A 19342-nucleotide genomic window follows, 5' to 3' on the forward strand; every position below is an offset into this window, starting at 1 on the left:
AAAAGTTCTACATACTTAAAATGATAAAGAAAAGATATCTGCAACAAAATGTTGTGAATCTCTTACGGTTGTAGAGATGGCATAATAATGGTGTGTTGAATATACACTGATTGTGTTGATGCAGAAAGTAAACAGTGCAGTTACTCAAGTATCAGCACAGATCTTTGGTGAATCATTGTGACTAGGGGTATACCTGTCCTTGAAGAAGCGTCGAAAGCCAAAGGCCACAAGCTTCAGAGAGGCCTCGATCACAAACGTGGAGGTGAAAAAGTAGTTGCAGTACTTCAGTGCAGTTTCCAGAGACTGAGAATAACACAGGTTAAGGAAAACAGACATTAGCAAGAGGAGGCGGCAGAAGTAAAGTTTGACTGGTACTTTTTTCTCATGTCATACAAACTTCTGTAAAAGAGGAGGTCAGAAAATAACATCATTTAGTTATGTACCACTAATATGATTTGTTAAAGGCACATTATGTAACTTTCCAACCTTAAAACTCCCTGACTCATTTGATGGCGCAGTAACATCTGTCATACACATTTCTTTTCCTGTTGCAGCCTGAAAGTGTCCCGAGGCTGATGAAATGCACGATATAACGTTTTCATTAGGGACGCTGCAGGACATTGCAGCTGAGTTTGCTTCTCCTGCTAAAATGGATAGAAACACAGCAGCCATTTTGAATGCACGCTGTGACAGGAGACAGTATCAGAGGCAGAAAAAAAGAGTCATTTTAAGACTTTCTTTTACTAGCAGGAGAGTTCCCAGTACAGGTAGGATGCAAGATGAATGCCGACTTAGTTGTCAACAAGCACGAGTCACTGGGACAACTGCAACAGTTCTGTAATGCAGCTTGTATACACAAACAACTGAATTATTTCAGACTCTGTAGCGATATAAAGAAACTTTTTTATCTGCTTCATGGTTAAAAATTCACCAGACATAAAAGTACATAAACTTGTAATATTCTAAGACAGCTTCATTCACTTAATACATAAATAGATGACGGTTAAATGGGCTCAAAAATGTCTATAAACTTTGGGTTTTTAGGAATGCAACTACAAGTTAATGATCAAATTTTTAGAATATTTTTTAGAATATTAGAATATATAATTCTGATTCAAAAGCCATCAAGTCAGTGAAATGTGTAAGATTTCTTGTTTGGATAAATGTGATTTTATTTTTAAAGATAAATCAGAAGACTCACATCATGCACTCCCCCGCCCCAAAAAATTGGACATATACACAGTACGATTTAAACTACACTGCCGAAACAATAAATGAGTGAAGTCCCACCTTAATTATATGAAGTCAGACATATTTCAAAGTGACAATCCCTGCTTAAAAAAGTGATTTAGGGTGGATAAGACATTTTAAAAACACAATCACTCTCATCAAGCTTCAGTATCCTGATAAGGTTCCTTCTGCCATTTCCTCTGCTTAATTTTAAAATTAGATTGAAATGTTAAGTTTGCTCGGTTTTTACGAGATTAAGATCTCTCAAATATTATGGAGAACATCTTTTCATTCATAGTCAAGCTCTGTATTATAGAAGAACTAATCATATAAAAATACTTTCAGATCTGTTTAGATTTCTGGGGATATGGAGACATTTATTCTTTTCTTTTCCTTATGTACAAGAAATATAAAAACTACGAACACTGATGAAATTTGAAATATATATAAACATAAATTACAAGAGTGGTTGGGCTTTATTAGTGTGCAGAGGAGAATAGAGGTTACCTGTGGCTGGCTGTAGTGCTCCAGGGACATAGTGATGACATTAATGCAGATGATGAAGGTGATGACTAGATCAAGGTAGTGGCTGGTACACAGAGTGTGGATTGCCAGGCGGACATGGCTGTAGGAAGCGTAGTATGGCAGCTTCTGGGCTTCTGCATGGAGAAAATATAAAAAAAAGTTACCAAAACAAGCAGAATAACAGTACAAGCAGGGTTCAAGGTTGCTGGAGAAACAGGAAAGTAATTGACAGAAGGATAAGAAGTTAAGTTTTGCATCAAGAAAAAAGCAGGAGGGGACAAATCATGACATAAAAGTAAACTGGGTTGGTGAAATGTGGGGACGTGAAGCAAAGCGTCGTAAGTTATGGAAAAGAGAGAAAAATATGTTGCAGTGAGAAAAAATTAGACTATGAGATAAACAAAACGCTAAGGTGCAAACACAGAGACTCATTCAGGTATTTATTCATGCCAAAAGAGGTGAGAAATGAAGCGCAGAGCAAATTAAGTAAAGACAGAGAGGAAAGGAAAACTGGGAAGTAATATGAACAGAAAAAAGTTTAATGAATGTGTTGGAGAGGCTAAGTAGTTTCAAATTACTTGCAATCAGGAGCCATTCCCAGTTATCAGGGGACTTTAGCATCTGCCATTTATGTTAAATTTAACAAGGAGTGCACGTTTTCAAAGCTTTAAATTCAATCTAAATATATTTTACATTCACTCACTGGCTAAAATACATTTTCCTCTCAAAGAGAAAACATTTAGAACAACTCAGGTTTATGCATAGTCTTTATTTGACTTATTTCTGGGTTCTCCTGATCCACATTTCTTCCCTTGATTTGTTGTCCCCTTTTGAGAAGACTCCTCTTTTGCATACAATCTCTCCATCATCCCTTCAGTCCCTGTTCTTGGCTGGTTTATGTCCCAACAGCTCCTTCATCTATTTCTATTTACCTTGACTCTTTCCATTTATCCTTTTCACTTTTTCTTTCCCATCCACTCAACTATCCATTACGTTTCTAAAGCAACCTCAAATTTTCTTCCCAGTCCCTTCCCTTGTCTTTATTCATAACTTTTTCATCAGTTCCTCCTCTGCTTTGAGGTCTGGACTCCCTTCCAGCTCACATTTTTGCCTCTCCCGCTGTCTTCATTCCTATTTTGTTTTTTCTCTTGCTCTTACTTCTCCTCCTCTTTTCCATGCGGCGCTGCCGTTTCTCCTCCCGTCGCCTGGCTTCCTCAACCTCCTGGTGCTGCCGACACTTGTGAAAGTTCTCCACCACCACGCCCACAAACATGTTGAGGACAAAGAAGCTAACAATTAAGAGAAAGGAGATGAAGTACAGCAGCATCCATGGGTTGTTGTTGGTCATCGGCTGGGGAGAAGAAGAAGAAGAAGAAGAACATAGGAGGAGTCAAAGGAAGCAAAGAAGTGAAAAGTCGGTACTACGCAGAGTAATGTAAAATAAACTTCCTGGTTGGGTTTACACAAACACCATAACTCTGGTAGAGTCAGAAAGTGATCTATCTAATCTAAAATACTTTGTCTTGACCACTTGGCTGTCACTGCCAGAGAAGAATTTTTCTGATTTTTTTGGTGACATGTGGACAAAACCTTTTACAATAAAACTTAAATTTGCTTCTTTGTATCAGGCATGAACAGGGATTTTCGGTCATGTCTTTGGGGCTCAGTGTCCTGCAGGGTTTAGAATTTTCTCTGCTGCAAAACGCCATGTTGTCAAGCTCTGCACAAGTCAATTACCCATTGACACCAGAGGTGTTGCAGCAGGGAAACTTAGAAAACCTTCCTTGTTACTTCACCGGGGTTAGAATATTATCATGATTAGATAAACTATGCTCTTTTTACAATGCACCATCACCGTTATAGACACAACTTTTACCCTTCATATATAGTTGATCTCACAAAAGGTTAAATATTTTACTATACATTTAGGCTGAATCTTCCTGCATGTATATTGTCCACTGGAGCATATGGGAGTAGGACGACATCAACATTAATACGCACGGCGCACTATTATTAGGGTAGTGGTGAGGCAAAATAATTTAGAAATACAGTAACATTACTACATTACTGCGTTTAACAGCAGCTAAAACTGAAGTCTTGTCATACTCAAAAATGGTATGTTTACCAATATTTAACTGGCCACTGCAACACATTGTAGGCTAATATCACTTTTCATACTGGTACCCTGCTGTGTCGGCCTAAACCACCATAAGAAGTGGAGTTACTAATTTATGCATATGAGTGGCAGAGTGTAAAACAAAATAAAAGATAAGTGCAACCCTAGATAGCTTTTTCAAAATAAACAATTAATGTTCAATGAAATTAAATTAAAGTATATTAAATTAAAATGAAAATATACCGAACCTGCTCAACTGCTTCATTTACAAATTTGTTTTTGTGTTTTAGAGTGTGTTGCAAAGACATTGTACGTTGAAACCAACTTGTCTTTGCAGCTCATCTGCTTTTGATAATACTGTTTAAAGACAATTAAATTTGGAACTGATACACAGACACCTATTTATATCTGCACTGGGAAGCTGTTGATCTGATGTGGAGCTGTAAGGTTTAAATGTGTGGCAGTCCATCTTCCTTCTGTATCCACTTCCTGTTTAGATATTAGCACTATGATAGGTTATACAGACATATGAGCTAAAGGAAATGGGGTTTTGTGATGTAGTTTGTCTTTTTTTTTTTTTAGGAATATCTATTATTTACACCTGACCCTCTTACAGTTTTCCAGGTACAAACCACTACATGTCCTCAAGAGTCTACACATCCTGCAGCGGCCACCAGCCACAAAGGATGACACCAAATAGATGAAAAAGCAGAAAAGGATGACAAGGTGAAGAAAAGTCCAAGATAATTGGGTGCAGAAATAATTATTGAAGGGAATTATTTAAAAAAAAGAAAATAATAAAAAAAATCATTTTCAGGAGCAATCAAACCAGAGATGACAGACACATTTTCAACTGGAGTGCTGAAAGTGCAAGGTGGAGTGTAAATGGGATTAGTCACTCACCGCAGTGAGGGAGGGAAAATGACTCATCCACAATAATGCCCCGACTTCTTCATGTATATTCAGAAGTAGATTTTCAGAAAAACTTATCCCAAAGCAAATGTGTTGCTGTTGGAGTCACTAGTTGACAAATGTACAAATACGTTGGTTACAAAGCTACATTTCCAGCCCAGTAGTTCTCCTCTCTTGTTGGGGAATTCCACGCTCTGTTCGGGCAGATGGGAGATGAAATCCCTCCATCTGGTTCTTTAACTTTCCACTCAGTTGGATGTCCCCAGAACGCTCCTGCAGTGAGGCGCTTTGGAAGAATCCTGATCAGCTCACTAAAGCTGTGTATCTCCCATTGTAGCAAAGGAGCATCACAGTTTACTTCAACTTTCTCCCAATGATCCATTTTCACTTTTATTCTTACAATCAAACACTAATGGGGTAAACCTTTGTAATTCCATTAGAAATCTTCAAAATTCCCTTTTAATATTTTCTTTAATTTCAATCCCTATCTGTCAAAGGTGGGAAAAATGTAAAATAAATAAAAATAAAAATATTTTCAAGCAAAGTAAGTTGTGTTATGAAAACTCTTTTATAGCTTAATTATTTGCATTTATATTTTAGAATAAAGAGATTATTTGCTGGAGATTTGATATTTTCTTGTATTATAGGGAGATGAAGCAGATCTGTGCAGACTCATTTGCTGCCACGAATCACCTGCTGGTCAATTCCCACTGCATCCAGACCATGGTACATGATGTTGACCCAGCCGTCTTTTGATGCCAGGACAAAAAGGGACATAAGAGCCTGAAGGACAAAACATAACATGCAATTTTTACAGTATTTCACACAAGTACTTTCTAATAACCTTTAAACCATCACGGTTGGTGTTTGTGCCACACACAAAATATTAATGATTTACTTTTCTAGAGTACTTTATAAAGTACTTTTGCTTAGTGTAAAGACAGAAGAACAAATGTCAACTGAATTATGTATAATAAGTGCTACAGAATAAAAAAAAGACCATTTATCTGCAAAAATGGAAGATTCTACATTCAGTCACTGTAGTCATGAATTCATTGCCAGACTGTGTCGCATGTTGAGTTTATTAACAAAGTGTTTCCAAGAAAAACACTTCATCACTAACAGAAATAGAAGAGTTCCTGATTTAAGGAGTACCATCTCTGTTTTTGCATCGCTCTACATCAGCTATATTGCGGGCATGCTGTCAGGGAAGTATATTTGCTTTCTTGTACCTGCCCAAGGTTGTCAAAGTTGTATTTGTGGTGAACCCATCTGTAGCTGGCGGCTAGGCAGTCAGATTTATTTGTGATGTTCTTCACATCCAAACCCACACAGTAGTAGAACTTCCCTTTGAATAGCTTGGTAGGAAAACATACAGAGAGAGAGAGAGAGAGAGAGAAAGGAAAATTAGGAGAAAAAGAAGCAGACAAAGATGCATTTTGATGTAGCTGTGATAACACTTGAGTGAGCAACCACTTCTTTTGTGCAGCTTTTGAAGTATCTCGTAATTAGCGCCTGTAATGAGTGTGTGGATGGTGCCTAACTGAAGCCTCCAAAAGCACTTGATATCAACAATGTGGTTCTTCTCTGCCTGAGAAAAGAGCTATTTAAACCTGATTGATATTGGACACATCAAAGAGGGAAGTTATTACAAAAATGCATCACACTGGATGCAGAGAATATGACAGCTGACAGCCGAATGCAAAAGGATACGTCAACTGAGACTAATTAATCAATTAAAAGGGAAGGATTATTTGTATTGTTTTGCCTAAAAAAAACCCCCAAAAAACCCCAATATATATATATATATATATATATATATATATATATATATATATATATATATATATATATATATATATATATATATATATATATATATATATAATGAGTGTAGCCTGCAGAGCATATTTGGATTTTGTTTATCTTGTTAATGTATACATCTTCAGTAGGACCATGCTGAAGACAGTGATGGCTTCTATCTGCAAAAGCTTTAAAACTGCCATATCCATATTAACATTAAGGTCATATAGAGTGATAATGATGTTTATTGTACCTGAACACCAAGAATCCCAAAGATGATGAAAAAGGCACAGCAGATGAGTACAATGTTGCCGATGGGTTTGAGGGAAGTGATCAGAGTCTCGACTACTAGCTTCAGCCCCGGAGCCCTGCTGATCACCCTGAGATACATATAGAGGGAGGAATTTTCTTTGGATCACATTTCCAAGAAAGATGAAGACTTTAGTTACAGTTTAAAGTGAAACATTGCTGAATAAAACTCCTTTTTTAAATCACAACACAACACATCACTATCTTAGAAAAAAGTCATAGATGGTTGTAATTTACTTTGCTACAGTGTGCACAAAATACTTGCATTAGCTTTATTTGAGTGGCATTTGAAGACCTGATGAATGATCTGGTTATTGATCCTCTTTAAGAAATATGGTTTGAGCTTTAGAAAAATATTGGCATTTGCTTTCATGTAAAGGGTATTACCACTCACATAAAGTCATAGTACTCATTAGGACACTTTGGCCTTCTGGTAATTTTAAATTGAGCGTAAAATTGAGCGCCTGTTTAATCCTGTGTCCCCAGACCAATGTAGACAGTGCTATGTCAGCTCTGGATAAAGGTCTGAGTGCATCACTATCATTGCTAAATTATTTATTCATTTTTTTATTAGACTTTAAAAAAGAACTGTATGTTTTAGTGGTGTACCTAAAAGCTGCAACCCTATTGGCCAGGGAAAAATCTTGAAACTAGTGATGAGTACGCTCAGCTTTTTTTCCCCACTATCTATACTGTAACATTGGGAGGTTTTTACACTGGATTTTGCCCTTTCCTCTGCAGAGAAGGATTTTAAACTAAGAAACACTGAGATAAACGATGAAGGAAAGGGATACACAGGCTGTAAAAACAGGCTAACTGACAAGTTTTTACTGACAGTAGGTATTGTCTATTATCTCTGTGTTGATCTGCGTCTGGACCGACCAGGGTGAACCCAGCTTCTGGTTCTTGAGACTCCGGGCTCTCCATGACCTAACTAAAGGATTAAGTGGGCAAAATAGATGGATGGATAGCTCACTGGGTGACAGGGGGTTGTGTCCCAGGCTATTCCCTGCCTGGCTGGGACTGGTAGTTGGAGTGTCAGCGTGTTGCTTAGCAACTGCACAGACAGATGAGGTGCTATTGCTTGATTTTCCTTATTTTTTATGAAATGATGAAATCTAATTCTGAAACAAACATTTTCCAAAAATAAGAACTCCTTGTGACTATGCAGATAGCAGAAACATAAGGTAAGCATTCTTCCTTCTACCTGAGAGGACGTAATGTCCTCAGCAACCTGAGGACACGGAGAACCCCCAAGATCTTAGCTCCGCCTGCCATTGATACTACAATGTCAATCAGGGACACAAAGACCAAGAAACCATCCAGAATATTCCAGCTGCTCCTCAGATATGCGGTCTCCCCCAGATACAGACCCATGGACACAACCTGGGGAGAGTGAGAGAGCACACAAGGGTGAGGGAATCACACTCAGTTAATAAACAGCAGACAGAAGCTTACAAAACGCACATTTACACACTCGCTTTGATATTTGACTTTCCTAGTGGGAGAGGAGAGGGGATATTTGAAAATCCTGAAGGTAGCGACGTGTCTGAATGTTTAAATCGGGAACACTTAAAATTCCAATCAGATGAAAGCGAGGAAGGTTAATGAAGATGACAACAGCTACAGAGGTCAGTTATGGCAGAGTGAGGGTTTAAAAGGAAGAAGAGAGGAAAAATGAGAAGACAAATACAAGAAATGATATGGAAGGAACAAAAGCTGATCAAAAATCAATTTTTTTTTCACAATTCAAGAGTAGAACTCTGCAGCACATGTATGCTCCAATGCATCTGCATTCAAATCATGGGTAAATCTTAGGAGTCCTCAGGATTTATCTGTGCATCTCATTATCTTTTAAGATCAACGATAATGTTTGCTGACTAAACTACTGGTGAAAGAAATGTACAACTTGAGAAAAGGACATGACATCCTGTGAAAACATTCGGTATTTCACACTGCTGATTGTAGAACTTTTTTAGTCTCAATGGATTCAAACTATCAGGGGAATAAAAAAGTGTGTGTGTAAGTGAGTGTCTGCATACAAAACTTCAATGTGGGAAGTTATTTCATCTTTCTTCATTGGTCAGACCTGTCTAAAAACACTTAATATGAATTGAGACACATTTGACAAGCTTGATATTGACTGCTCTACTATTAACATCGGCTGGGTATTCACAAGCCCCTTGGAACTGTCGGAATAGTATTTATTAAAAGGATCAAATATCATCCATATAAACATGATGCATTGGAAATCGATAGCAGCTCAGTCCCAACAGTGTAAAAACATGCTTCAATCCACAGCCTCAGCTGTCAGTTTCCTTACAGAGTAAGTTTGTCATTTCATAAATAAATCTAATTTATTAATAATAATAAATAAATATAGTTTTAAGTAAAATTCAACCCCTTTGCGATTTAATTTAGTAGGAAACAAATTTTTTTTTTTTCTTGCTGCAGAAGCATTTTGAGGATCTAATGTTTGACAGTGGATTCTTTTTATTTAGGCTGAGATTGTAAAATGTCTACAATGGACCCCTCTGATGAGAGGACAAAAAGTCCATTGCATGTTATCTATAAATATGTCAAGAGTACTTCAATTATAATTGGCGTTTGATTTACACTCTGCTCAGAGGTTTAACTGAAAATGACCTTTTCTGAATATCATTTGAATACCAGTTCACACTCAGAAAAAAATGTATAAAAATAACACTCAAAAGAAGTTTAATGTATGACATAAAAAATATTATTGAAAAAAGAAAAAAAAACAATATATTTGTTTTGCAGAATTTATTTTATTTTGGTATATGAAAGCTATGCATGGGTTTTACAAATTCTGGCATTTTTTTATTTGGTACTTCAGCATTTCATAGACTGTAAAGTAATTTAGTGAGAATTCAGTGAGTTTGTACTTCATTTTGAAACAGATGCTTATACTTTTTATGTAAACAAACCTGACAAGGTAACATTAGTTTCAGAGATTTTAAAGTACTTTTCATTAAATGACTTTATTGGGATGAACAAAATTAATGGAGAAACAAAAACCTAATATGAAGTTAGATTTCTTTTTCAAAAAGGATTGCTCAGTAATGATATTGCAGTTAAAAAGCATACTAATATACCCAATTGTTGCATAGTTGTTTTTTTTTTTTGTTTGTTTGTTTTTTTGTAGTTAAGCTACAGACAGAGCAAGATGTAAAAGACTAGAACTAAAATATTTAAAAAAAGCTTTCACACTGGCTCAAAAATTGATTGGTAACATTACACTTCATTAAAGGTAATAATGTTTTAGAGTAATTATCCACATATCATTAGCCACAAGTAGCCACATATGTGTGTTAGTATACTTGTTGTTGGCTGCCCTGCTACTGAGGCAGATAACACTTCTAATTAACTAACATAAGTTAGTTGACCCTCTTAAAACGACATCATAAAATAAATGACTACTGAAAAAAAATCCTTTACAATGATTAGTTGTCTGTGTGGTAAACAGGAAATTGGCTAATAATGCAGCTACCTGCTTCTCAGACTATCCAGGCCAAAGGCTTCTGTGTTTGCACTTACATGTGCGGAGGGGGTTAAAGCTGCTAAACTGCAGATTATTCATCATATACTTGCTTTGGCAAAAGAACAAGACACTTAACATGCATAGCCATCTAACACGACATTTCACCAACAGTTAAAACTTCACAAAATACACAAGACAATAAGCTGTTGTTCCCTTTGAGACTTGTCTGAAGGGGGTTGCCACAGCGACTCATTGAACAATGGAATTGGCATGTTTCACCCTGGATGCCCCTCCTGACATAATGCTCTGCATTTATCCGGCTGCAGCAGTGTAGGGGAGCAGGACTCAAACCACCAATCGTCAGGTCACAAGACAATCAGCTCTACCACCTGAGCCACTGCCACCCCCACATAGGACAATAAGTATATAAAATTATTCCTGAAAGGTCATCTGCACTTGGAAAAACAACCGGCAGTAGGTCATCTCACTAGAGGCACCAGTAAAAGAGACTTTTCCAGTTATCCTAATAGTGTTAATACACAATGTGTGTCTGGACTACAGAGTGAGAGTTGCTCCAACAGCAGTTGCATTAATACACATTAAGCTTATCGAACAAATACTTTAAAACATTTATGACAATGTCCAATGAATTTTGCCAATAAGTGGGTGAATCCCTAATTCTAACGACATAACGACAACTCAGTTTTAAGCTAGATCTCTATCACATTATTTTGAGCTGGGGGAGGGGGGGGGGGGGGGGGGGGGGGTAGTGCTGGAACCTGATTTGAAAGTAAAATTGAAACAGCACATGAAAAAAAGTTACAACCGATATACTCTGATTATAACCACAAACGGGGAGACAAACGAGCAGTAATGGTAGAAATTGACAGGCATATAACTGATAATGAAATTATGAAGATAATATAATATATATATAATTATAAGATATATTATGAAGATAAGTTGAAGTGCTAAACTTGACTGAATGAGTGGCTTGTTGAAAGAATGGATATAAAACAGATGACCATGTAAAATAAATAAACAACACCAAGGGTTACATTTGCAACCAGCTGCATTTACGTACACATGTGAACTCTGCACCTACCAATAACTGGGTTGAGCTACATATCAGGGTGTGAAGCATGTCTTCATTATCTTCAGTCATAAATAAATCACTAAAGGAATTCTACCAGTGTGGAAAACGCCCGAAGACACTGGGGTCTTAATAATGGATGATGCCATGTCTTCTAGGAAGCAGATTAGTGGATTAAAAAAAAAGAGCATGTGTGTGTTTGTGTGTGTGTGAGGGTTTATCGAAGAAAAGTCCAGGAGTAGCTAAAGGCCAGCAGTAGAGCGATAGCCTTACTAATTAACTTCATTATCTAGTTGCCCAATGCTAATAGGAGATGGGCAACTGATTATACAGCAGGTTGCATAGTTGTCAGGAAAAAAAAAAAGTAAGGAGGAGGAGAGTGCGAAGGGGAGATCTAAAGGAGAAACACTGAAGATGAAAGAAGAGGAAAGATGTAGCTATGGAGAAGATGTGAGGTGCAAAACTGATAGACTGACTGAATCAGAAAGAGGGAAAACCAGACAGGGTTGGAGAAGGAATATGAGGTTAACAGCGAAGGGGTGGCGGAAAAGAAGTTGGAAACTAATGAGAGAGGAGAAAGGCTGAGATGAGAACGCACGAGTAGGAAAGACAGGAAATGTTATTGTCGTTTTACCTTGAGAGTCATTTCTGCAACAAAGATGGCAGTGAAGATGTAGTTGGAAACTGTTAGAAACAATCTTTCCTGTAACAAAAAGAGAGTACACAAAGACAATCGCAGCAGAAAATGAGAAGAAAAGGACTGAAACCTAACGTTGTTCCCACACACACACACAAAAAAGAAATGTTTGACAATGTTTTCATTAAAGTCTGAAGCAGAATGTGAGGTGAGAAAGTGGCAGTTTTAGGACTTCGCAGCTTATTTCAAAGCCTCCCTGTGGATGTGAGTGGATTCTTTCTGGTTTTGTGGTCAGTTTAAGTGACACCTTGCTAAGAAATTACACTACAAATAAGATTAAGTTATATTTCAGTTTTATTCTATCACATGTTCAGATATGTTGTGTTTAACATCTTGTGGAAAACATACAGAAAGCCTCAGTTGAGTTTTTGGAGGTAAATATCATTCTTTCTTTTTTCTGTTTTTGATTGGGCTTTGATGCTTAAAATACGATATTTCAGTGTATTTCATTATTACCATGACAACTCTGGTCTTCTGATAAATTGCACATTTCAACACAGTGTGTTTTTTAAATTACAGATGGTTATGGTTTACTGAAACTTAAAAAGGTGATGTTTTATTTATGCTATCGGATGGTGTCTCCCTTTGGAATCCTCAGTTTCCCAGCTCGGGATCAATAACATGGTGAATTATCGTCTTGTTTGTAACATGGTCTTTCAACTCTGGTGCAAAAAGAACAGTGTGGACAACACAAGTAGCTTGTAATGTATTTAACTATTTATGTCATCAGAATGCTAATTTATTCAGAGAATTGTTGCTCTTACCAGGCTGCCTTGCAGAATCCTGGGTCTCTCAAGAGCCACCGTTATGCAGTTGAGGAAGATAAAGACCAGGACCACGTAGTCAAAGAGCTTATGAGCAATAATGGACTGACAGAGCAGTCTGAACCTGGCAGGAGAGAAAACAGGGGATAGTACAAGAGGATATATAAGAGGATAAAAATGTTCATAAATTTCCTTTTAGCATTAGTCTTGATTCAGTTATACTGCAAACACCTGATTTTTTTATTTTATTTTTTTTTTAATTATTAGCCTGGAAGAAGAGGTTTTAGTATCCTTGCATACTTAACTGAATCAATTGCATATATATGGAGCATAGAATGAGTTTTAGAGGCTACAATCAGATTATTCTGTTATTCCCAGAAAAAGAAAAAGAAATCTCATTTAGCTATCACTGTTTTAGTTTAAATGGTTTTAGAGAACTTACTGTAAGGTCATAAGATTAAACTTTCAAAAGGAAAAAAGTTTGATATAAAGGACATGATCTTCAGGAAAGGGAAAACACATTAACACATTTGCATCACACAAAGTCATGGTTGACGCTTGTAGCATTTTATATTCATTTCTTTACGTTATACTTGTGTTTTTTTGAAAGATGACATGCTGGAAAAGTTTCGGTGGAAATTCTGCTCACACTATTCGGACACCGCAACACCAGCAGAGAGGTGAAATAAAGAATACATGAAAATTTTAAGTGGCTGCAAACCAGGGAGGCAAAGAACTGCTGCTTTGCAGAATAAGCAAGCACCAGACCAGATCAATGTCAAGTCAGAAAGCAGATCCTGAGTGAAATCCGAACACATCTCTTTACATTCACCAGCGATAAAGCAAACAGAATATTCCAAATGCTGCACCTGCTCCTCGGGTGAAGAAATCAATTTGCTAATCTGGCTGCTTTTCCTCCAGACTTACCAACACCGTCTCTCCATTTATCGATTAAAATCTGGCCACTTCGTCCCTCGGTATTGATCATGACCAGTGATTGTATTGGTTTAAGCGCTTATACCTCCTGAAACACGACTTATGGTGTTGGCTTGTTCCTCTCTCAGTTTGTTTACTTTCCTTGCTTTAATTCTGCTGAGGCAGACTTATTAGAGCGATCACAAACTCTCACATAAGCCTGCATACAAACTCAGGCACATAAAATCGAATGAGGCAGAAACGCGGCAAAGATGTACATATGCTTCCACACTCCCACACTCGCATATGCAGAGCCATCTAAACACATGATATCGCAACAGAAGTGGCCCGATGGCAGTGCACACACACACAGACACAGAGCCCTGGCTTGACAGATGGCACCTGCCGGGATGCCAAAACACAACCCTGGGGCCTGGCTTCCCTTAAGTGGCTATCAGCACGCAGGGAATCGGGTGAGTGAGCGAGTGGATGAGTGAGTGATTTTTCTTTCATGTTGCTTTCAGGGTTTTTTTTTTTTTTTTTTACCAGCAATGAAAAGAGGGCCGTTGGAAAAGACCATGCAGACTACTCTGTTTAGAGAGGAAAAAGGATGCTGCGGGGGAAACAAGCAGCAGCATCACCTTATCAAGCTATTTGTGAGACACGAGGAGAGTTTTCTGTGTGAACAGCTAAACAGTTTGTAGAGCTTCCTGTTCTTCTACATTATCTGGACAGAGCTTGTAGCATTTGCTAACAGGTGTTCTTCAGGGCGATTGCTCTTAAAGTACTTCTTTATGCTCTGTTTCTTTGCAGTTTGCACTTCAGTGTGGAGCAAAGACACTTCAAAGCCACAACAGACTATTGTACGTACAAATCAGGATATATTCTTGTCACTTTGTTTTAGTACTGACAGGTTACATCGGTGGCATTTACATCTTCCATTCAATTCAATTCCCAGTGGCTGTAGCAAAGGTCAGTGGCTTTTACCTTCCCATGGTTACTGGGGAGACACTCTGCACGATTCAGATGATGGACTGAAGGATTGTGTGAATTTGTGAAAGCAGACAACATATTTGGCTTTTGAATGAGTGTTTAAATAAATAAATAAATAAAAAATAAAAAGTGGTTCTCCATAATATTAAAGTCTCATGAGTATTAAACAAGATGTCTTATAAGCAGATGTTTTTTTAATGTTTTTATATTTTAATACTACCTCAAATAACTCTAAGCTGTGTAAATTAAGTGTTTTGTAAGTAAATTAAGTTTGAAAAGAAAAGTTCAGCCCCCAGTTTCTTTAAAGTATATTGTCCAAATCCAGGTTTGTATACAGTATAGGACTTACTTTTTTTTTTTTTACAATAATAATTATAATACTGTAGATTAATTTATCAGGATGTGTTGCTGCCCATGGGTACTGCAACTAAAACAAGGTATTAATTCAGCCCTTATCTGTTTTAGTAAATTCTCCATATGCAGAGCTTAAGTCACTTTAATCAAGCAGTGAATTTAATCATTTAAATCTAAAATGCATAATAATTGGAGCTACTCTGCATCATAAAACATCTTAAGTTGTTCACTTACTTGTTCTGAGGGGAAAACAAATACACCGACCAGTCTTCTCTGGTCTCACACCAGTCTGGCTTGTACACCTCCATCATCTTCTGGATACGGAAGCAAATACTCTTTGTGGAGGAGGAAGGAAAAGAGTTCAGTCAAGTAAAGTCTTCTATAGCTACGAGAATTAGTACTATTTGTGTTTTGTCGACAGTTAAAAAAAAAAATCTATATATGCATTAAAGTTTATTTTACCTTACTTTTTATGACCACAGATTTCATGCAAATAACTGCAACAATGTCTGTCTAACCATTTACTTCAATCCAAACTTCCTAAATGACCATGGGAAACATTTAGTTTTCCACAATACACGCAAACCTTTCACAGATCCGGCCCTGTGTAAGCAAAAACACCTCTGTGGCTTGTATAAATGTAAGATTATTCACATATGAGAAAGAAATGTGGGAAATTCGCCCTCAAAGCAAAAACCAAAGGTGGCATTGATATGACTGGAAAAGGCACAGCCTAGTTTTTTCTTGCTCATCAGCTCAAAAAATGAATGAAAGATTTAACTATGCTGAACTCATGGAAAGAAAATGGATGAGTATTTTATAAAGCATTCTTTGGTCATATGCGATGAAGATTAAATTGTTTAGGAACTGATAAAGTTCTGGTATTTGGTGGGAAATAGCTGAGAAATACCAGGGCGAGTATACAGGCCTGCCAGTGAAGACCAGAGGTCGTAGACAAGATCACATATTAAATATTTCAAAGGAAGAAAGGCAAAGAGCATCACAGTCTCTTCAGAAAAAGACTGGAGCATGCACATAAAAGGGGTCTGTATTTTATATGAAGCATATCCAAATTTCAATGGAACACTCAGTCTCACTCTTGAACTTACCACTAGTATGACTTCACTGGGCATATTTTCTGATATTATCAGTAGGATTTACAGAATAAAGTGTACAATCTGCCACTCACATAGTCTGTTTCCTCATCCAGGTCCGCTCTATCCTTGCGTGCGTTGACTTGAGGAAAAACCTCAGTTATCAGAAGAGTGTGTGGACCTGGTGCCTTGCCATTACAGTCACGGTGATCCCCTCCGAAACCACTTCCAGTGCCAGACCCTCCTGTAAGCGACCTTCCCGTCCCAGACCCACTCCTCCTTCCAGGATCTGGAAGCTGGATCGGGGGCAGTACTGGTGGCTGTCCTCCTGTTCGAAGTAGCTCTGGGAGCTCCAGAGACAGAGCCCGTCGATCCCTCCTCACACCAAAGTGTCTGGAAAGGAACACCGGGGGTGGGGGTGGATGATGAGGGAGCAGAGGATGATGCACATTCAGAGGGTGAGAAAGAAGGGACTCCTGTTCTGAAGCATAGCTGTAGCAGTGGGGAGACCGGGTGCTGCGCACACGAAGGCTGCCTCCAACTGGATGTGTCCCAGCAAACCCATAGTTCCTTCGACCAAGGCTGTTGGAGCTCGACCTGTAGAGTAGACAAGTAAAAGCATGCTTAAAGGGGCAGTAAATGGAAATACAAAATTTCTAAATTGAAGTAATTAATAAATTGTTGTGTGAAAAACTAGAGGAGTAATTTCCTCTGGACACCCTCTCTCTGATCTCCAGCCCTGTTTTACCAGCTGGTCTAGCCACACATTCATGAACATTCATAAACATTTACCTGCGACTCCATCCTGACTGTGGAGGAAATGGTCGTCCCCAGTTGTGGTAGTTGGAACTGCGACCATGGCGCTACAAAAGAAACACGGTCAATGCAAGAGAGGTCATTACCTCAGGCATAAAAAAAAAAAAGACAAAAGTGTCTTGACCATACAATATTAAGCTTTATTTTAGATGAACAATAAATAAAAAAATAAATCTGCCATAACTGCCCGTGTCATTACAGGTTTTTGGGTTGCAGTAAAAAAAAAGTATATCAATACTTTGTTCGCACTCTTCAACATTGAACTGTTCAGGCTGTTAACATAATCCGCAAGAAGCGAGAACTTCTGTCTTCTTCTCAAGGCCTCAAGAGCAAAACGATATCACTTTGCTTGAGTGTAACGGAGACAACTTACTGTCAACGCACCAGGCGAGGTGGGTGTGGTTAACGCAGAAAAGCATGAAAGTTGTCACTTCCACATGTTTGCTGATAAAGGCTGAATAAATAGTTTTAATTAGCAGCTGATTGAGGTGGTGTACCAAAATGTATCCAGCAAGCAGCATTTAAAAAACATGGACGCCGTCATAAGTATGATCCAACCCTGCCACTTAGTTTCTCATTCCTGCCCGGATGTGTAAATCTGTCTTCTTCCATCAGTTTTCTACACCAGCTCTGTCCTGTGAAGGTTGTAAGGAGAGTGAAGCTTTATTTAGCCAAAAAAGAAGAGAATTACGGCACAAAGTTGTGTATCTTTTATATATTTATGCCTCAATTTCAACACTTTCAAAAGTTATTATTCTTTTTAGCTTTAGCTGTAGCCTATAGGTAATACAAATATCAAGTACTTGAGGACACTCCAAGAAATAACACCAATATTCACAAAAATAACAGTGCATGTACTGGATCCTTTCCATTACAATTCTTAAAGGATTAAAGGTAACTGTACTTTTCAAAGTGAGACATTGGTGCACTGGGGATTGTCATTAAATCTAATATGTCAATTTCTAGGTGCTACTTCCATTTAAAGGAAGCAATTCTGCTTGTTTGCACATGACTACTCGTTTGAGTTAAATACACCCAATTAGAAGTTATACCTTTGGTAATGTACAATACAAGTTGTCAGTCAAAGCCTGAACATGAGAATCTTTGCATCTGTCTCTATAGAAACTAAACTGAAGCATGTAAACTAAATGTTAGATAACACTTCAGTTTGAATAGAGCTCCACTGCAGATCACTCAAGAGGAACAATGAGTGTGTATTTGTGTCAGTTTCAGACAAATATTTACTGTCAAGGCAATTGTTCCACATTATGTGGCATACAACTGCAGCAGTAGCTGACTCTAACACACTGTGCCTTGTGTAGTCAGGATGTTCACACTGCTATACATGCTGATATGATTGCAGCTTTGTCATTTATGTTATAAAAGGAACGTGCAATTCGTTTAATTAGGTTAGAATGAGTTAATCCAACATCTTTATTATTAAAGATTACTATTGAACTATTGTCTTGCATCTTTATTTCACATTAAGGTTATTTTTCCCCACAGTCTGTGGCTATCATCATCTACTTTATACTTTATTAAGTGTCTATTATTCAAGTAACCAAACAACAACCTCCACTATCTTTGATTTATGTGGAGCCATAAATAAATCCAACACATATTAAAGATGTTTTACATATTTTCCTTCAATCTTTCTATTGGAATAATCAAGAAAAATGTGTTCACAATGGTAAGGAATGACAACCTCCTCTAACCTGCGCTGGGAACGGAGCTGCTGTTATATGTCTTTAATACTGCTATTAGATTTTAGTTAGGCTTTAAACAACTTATATATGGAGTTATTCTGGCCTTGTCTGTACTCATGTCATCGAAAAAAAAAAAAAAAAAAAGTTTTCAAATGCTAACTTTCAAACCCGGAGCCTAAGTCTCACATTCAGTAACAGTAGCTCCAAGGCTAGCAGCTAGCTACCTGCTACTGGTAAGCAGTAATAATACTTAACAGTAACAGTAAGTAGGTTTAGAGTGTGCAAACCATGTAGGACTACCTAGTTGATGGAGTCAGCAAACTCTGAAGTGTGCAGACCCTGAAATGAGGCATAAGCTGTGTCCGAATATTCTCACAGATAAGGCAATGAATCGGTCCATCATGGATACAGTATTTATTCAGAATATACAACTATTACTATACTACAGATCAGGGATCCTCAGTCTGGGTCCACAAGGGCTGGTGTCCTGGAAGACTTCCATGTATCCCCACC

At 37.7% G+C, this 19342-nt stretch overlaps 1 protein-coding gene across 1 annotated transcript in view; it reads right to left on the minus strand.

The window, feature by feature from the left end:
• The window catches only part of cacna1ib (calcium voltage-gated channel subunit alpha1 Ib), a gene marked incomplete at its 3' end in the record, with an annotated part of 171149 nt that overhangs the window by 31327 nt on the left and 120480 nt on the right, over positions 1–19342 (minus strand). The window contains exons 16-27 of the mRNA XM_079263089.1: positions 17100–17170; positions 16403–16904; positions 15448–15548; positions 12952–13075; positions 12125–12193; positions 8103–8281; positions 6840–6966; positions 6016–6141; positions 5477–5566; positions 2914–3106; positions 1738–1889; positions 194–303 (exon numbers count right to left, since the gene is read on the minus strand). Of these exons, the coding sequence (XP_079119215.1) occupies positions 194–303; positions 1738–1889; positions 2914–3106; positions 5477–5566; positions 6016–6141; positions 6840–6966; positions 8103–8281; positions 12125–12193; positions 12952–13075; positions 15448–15548; positions 16403–16904; positions 17100–17170 (1844 nt within the window). The remainder of the gene's footprint in view (positions 1–193; positions 304–1737; positions 1890–2913; positions 3107–5476; positions 5567–6015; positions 6142–6839; positions 6967–8102; positions 8282–12124; positions 12194–12951; positions 13076–15447; positions 15549–16402; positions 16905–17099; positions 17171–19342) is intronic.

This window comes from Telmatherina bonti, assembly GCF_933228915.1.
Source record: "Telmatherina bonti genome assembly, chromosome: 3".
In the NCBI taxonomy this organism is placed as follows: Eukaryota; Metazoa; Chordata; class Actinopteri; order Atheriniformes; family Telmatherinidae; genus Telmatherina; species Telmatherina bonti.